Source organism: Borostomias antarcticus (genome assembly GCF_949987555.1).
Source record: "Borostomias antarcticus genome assembly, chromosome: 25".
Lineage (NCBI taxonomy): Eukaryota > Metazoa > Chordata > Actinopteri > Stomiiformes > Stomiidae > Borostomias > Borostomias antarcticus.
Genome location: NC_140258.1, coordinates 3,944,581 through 3,948,420, shown reverse-complemented (window position 1 = coordinate 3,948,420; position 3,840 = coordinate 3,944,581). Strand labels below are relative to the sequence as shown.

At 48.5% G+C, this 3,840-nt stretch overlaps 1 protein-coding gene across 5 annotated transcripts in view; it reads right to left on the bottom strand.

Moving 5' to 3' along the window:
* Window positions 1-3,333, bottom strand: part of LOC311325874 (serine/threonine-protein kinase MARK1-like) — a gene marked incomplete at both ends in the record, with an annotated part of 29,110 nt that extends 25,777 nt beyond the window's left edge. For all 5 annotated transcript variants that reach the window (XM_084458676.1, XM_084458677.1, XM_084458678.1 and 2 more), the window contains one exon: window positions 3,283-3,333. In XM_084458676.1, coding sequence (XP_084314802.1) covers window positions 3,283-3,333 — 51 coding nt within the window. The remainder of the gene's footprint in view (window positions 1-3,282) is intronic.
* Window positions 3,334-3,840: the final 507 nt, after the last annotated feature.

Sequence of the window (3,840 nt, the reverse complement as noted above, 5' to 3'; positions counted from 1 at the left end):
GATTAACATCCATTTAAACATCCAGTTTAAAACTCTGGGACTAGCCTACAGGGCAATGAAAGGAACAGCCCCCTCTTACCTCCAGGCCATAGTCAAACCCTACACCCCCTCCCGACCGCTACACTCTGCTACCTCGGGGCGACTGGTTGCCCCGTCACTCCGAGGCCCCTGCGGTCGATCGACGCGGTCACGGCTCTTCTCTGTCCTGGCCCCGCAGTGGTGGAATGAACTGCCCACTGACGTCAGGACAGCAGAGTCGCTGCCCATCTTTCACCACAGGCTCAAAACTAATCTCTTCAAGAAGTACTACAATGATCCTCCCTCTTAAGCACCTATTGTATTTTAGATTGCTATTCTTGCACTTTGCCTTCAGTACTAGATTATGCTCTTAGTCACTTGTTTTAGAAAGGAGATGCACTTGTGAGTTCTGGCAAGTAGTAGTACATTGGCTTTTCCTGCATTAAATGCAATTACTGTTAGTCGCTTTGGATAAAAGTGTCTGCTAAATGACTGTAATGTAATGTGATGTAATGTCATGAAACCATTAACTAGGATCCTGATCAGGAAAGGTAATCTTGTGTGTGTATGTGCAGGTTGCCTTGCTTCAATCCATAATACCCTAGCCTAAAGACCATGATTAGCCAGGAGATTAAGATCATATGCCTGCTGATACAGTGTGTATGGTATGTCCCGGGCACAACAAACTCATTTCAACCCACAAACATGATGAGTAATACTAGAGTAATCATGAGAGCCAGACCAGGCGTACGGGTCTGCTGTACAGGGCATGCTGAGAGCCAGGGACTGGTCCGAGGAACTGGTTTCAGAGTGGTCACACGTGCATGGCATCTCCAACCAGACCCTCTCCTCCACCACTACTGTTCTTAGCCGGTAGACAAACATACTCCTGGAGCTTGCTCGATCGCCTTGTTGAGAGGGGTCAGGGAAGAGTTTTTACAGCTCACTTATCTGGCCCCCGGGTGATTACTGTTTTTTTGCTTCCCTCTGGAATATGTAGAGTGGGTCGTATGCCCACCTCCCTTGTTCTCTGTAAAGCGCATTGTGTTGCCTCTGGGTATGAAATGCGCTATACAAATAAAGCTTTGATTGATTGATTGTTTGATTGACCACAACAGCTGCTGATGCCACTCCGGGTCAAAGATCCCATGATCCTCTCTGCTTCTGTGTGCCACACCCATTCAGAGAATAAACCCTTGGTCCAATTACCCAGGCTCCTCTCTGCTCTCGTTTCCCCACGGTAACGTTACACCCCCACTCTGGCGTCAGCGACCCGCGTCATATCAGCTAGCCTACATCCCGCCAGAGCTAGCTACACCAGCTGAAACAAACAGTGCTTTAAGCCCGGTGTGTGTGTGTGTGTGTGTGTGTGTGTGTACGTGTGTGCGTGCATGTATGTGTGTGTGTGTGTGTGTGCAAGGACATTCATTCCAATCTTACCCCACATCAGTATGTCTACCACCACAGCATCCCAGATATATGATTTATCTAGCGCATGGATCTAGTACTTATCTATAGCCAGTGGATTTAAGTGCCTTTGGTTCTTTTCATCAGCTTTGCACAGATCTGTCATAAAGCCGTTTCATCCTCCAGCCACTTACTGACCAGGCTAGCTCACACACACACACACACACACACACACACACACACACACACACAAGGCTGGCCCATTTCCAAGTCCACTAAATGAATGATGAGCTGAATGGCGTCTGGACCGGAAGGTGATTTAGAGAGTTAACGCTTGATTAATATGCAGGCACGAGTATGGACACCCACAGATGACCAGAAATACCTCACAGGGAAATGGAACACACACGTAGCCACATAACTGATGCCATGACACACACAAATAAGCATAGCATATATAACTCATGCCATGACACACACACACACACACACACACACACACACACACACACAAGGCATATCATATATAACCGATGCCATGCAAAAACAGGAGGGTGAATCTCTTTCCTCCAGCACTAAAAGCCTCTCATCTTTTAGTGTACGAAGCTGTTATGCAATACTGTTTAGTCATTCAGCAGCACTGTCCACTGTCAGGCTAGGCTAGCAGGCTAGCAGAGGTGGACATGTGGAGAATGTCAGGGCTCAAACTGTGCAGGCTAGGCTAGCAGGCTAGCAGTGGTGGACATGTGGACACTTATAGGAGGCCTATAGGAACACCAAGGATGATTTGATGAAAAAGTCAGGGGAAAAAATCAGGTGACTTATTAATCAGTTGAGGTGCAGCTGTAGCCTATAGAGAATACAAAGGCACAGATTCCAAAGTGTGATTTGATTCAAGAATAGATTTGCGTTTCAAACTACAGTGAGTTGTTTGATTGAGAATACGATAAATAACAAACAAGACAAAGATCAGCTACCGTCTCACTAAACCCACCCGCTCCATGTCCCCGTGTGTTTATACAGAGGGAGGGAGACCCCAGATGTGTCACTCTGAGTCAACGTGAAGAACATCTCTATTAGACAGCTCTCTCATTGGCTCATGGGCTACGGCTGTTCACTAATAATATTCGTTCTGTGTGTGTGTGTGTGTGTGTGTGTGTGTGTGTGTGTGTGTGTGTGTGTGTGTGTGTGTGTGTGTGTGTGTGTGTGTGTGTGAGAGAGATAGAGAGAGAGAGAGAAAGAGAGAGAGAGAGAGAGAGAGAGAGAGAGAGAGAAAGAGAGAGAGAAAGAGAGAGAGAGAGAGAGAGAGAGAGAGAGAGAGCACTCGGGCTAAAACCACAAAAGCCCGTTGAACGCTACCAGGATGCAGCGGCCTACACAATAGAAGCCCTTGAGAGGCAACAGTCCTACAGTAGGATAGACCTACTGGATATTGACATTATAAGGATGAGAACACCATCAAAAATAATAATAATAAAAAAAAAATAGCAAGCAAGCATCAAAAAGACAATAGGAGCAATGTATCTCCTGAGTGTGCGCTTCCCTCGCTTGTAGGGTCTGTGCTACATTTTAATAGACATGTTAAGACTATTGTCATAAATCCTCAAGATTCAAGATCAACTTCATGCCTCATGAATGATATTTGTCTTTGGGCTTTAATTCACCCGCGCTGCAGCCGTGAAACCCCGCTGTCATCTCCACGGACCATGTCTTTTGGGGGAACCCACCTTTATGCCAACTCACCTAGGCTAGGGTGCTCTCTCGACATCCTCCACCGTCCAGGCTTTTACCAGCGAACAATGCCCCATCTAGACAACTCACCATCATCAACATCTCCTAGAAATAAGAATGACTTACATTTTCTGTGTCCCGTTCATTCACTGTCGGTAATGGCGTTCTTGTCGACATCTTGTGCTTTTTAGGCCGCCTAGCGATGCGGTGGACAGGGCAGGGCAGTGTCGGTTCGATCCGATAGGGTGAGCGGTCTCTCTGCTACGGTATCTCCTCCCTACCTCCACATCCCCGACAGGGTGAGCGGTCTCTCTGCTACGGTATCTCCTCCCTACCTCCACATCCCCGACAGCCGCGTCGGCCTCGCTGCAACCATGGACGGCCGTCCTTTAACACAACATTAACACAACATGAGCCCGGCGGTGCTATAGTAGCCAGTATTCAAAGTTGTTAGGAGCGATGCGGTGCGCCTCCTCCTCCGGTAGACTGGACAGAACAGAAAAGAGCACTGGAAGGAGAGAGAGAGAGAGGGGGGGGAGAGAGAGGTATAGGATGAGTCGGGAGCTGAAAGGAGAGAGAGAGAGGGGGGGGAGAGAGAGGTAGAGGATGAGTGGGGAGCGAGTGCGGCGGAGCGGCGACCACCCCGCCGCTGCGCAGCGCCGCTTCTGCGCTCTGCACGGGAGC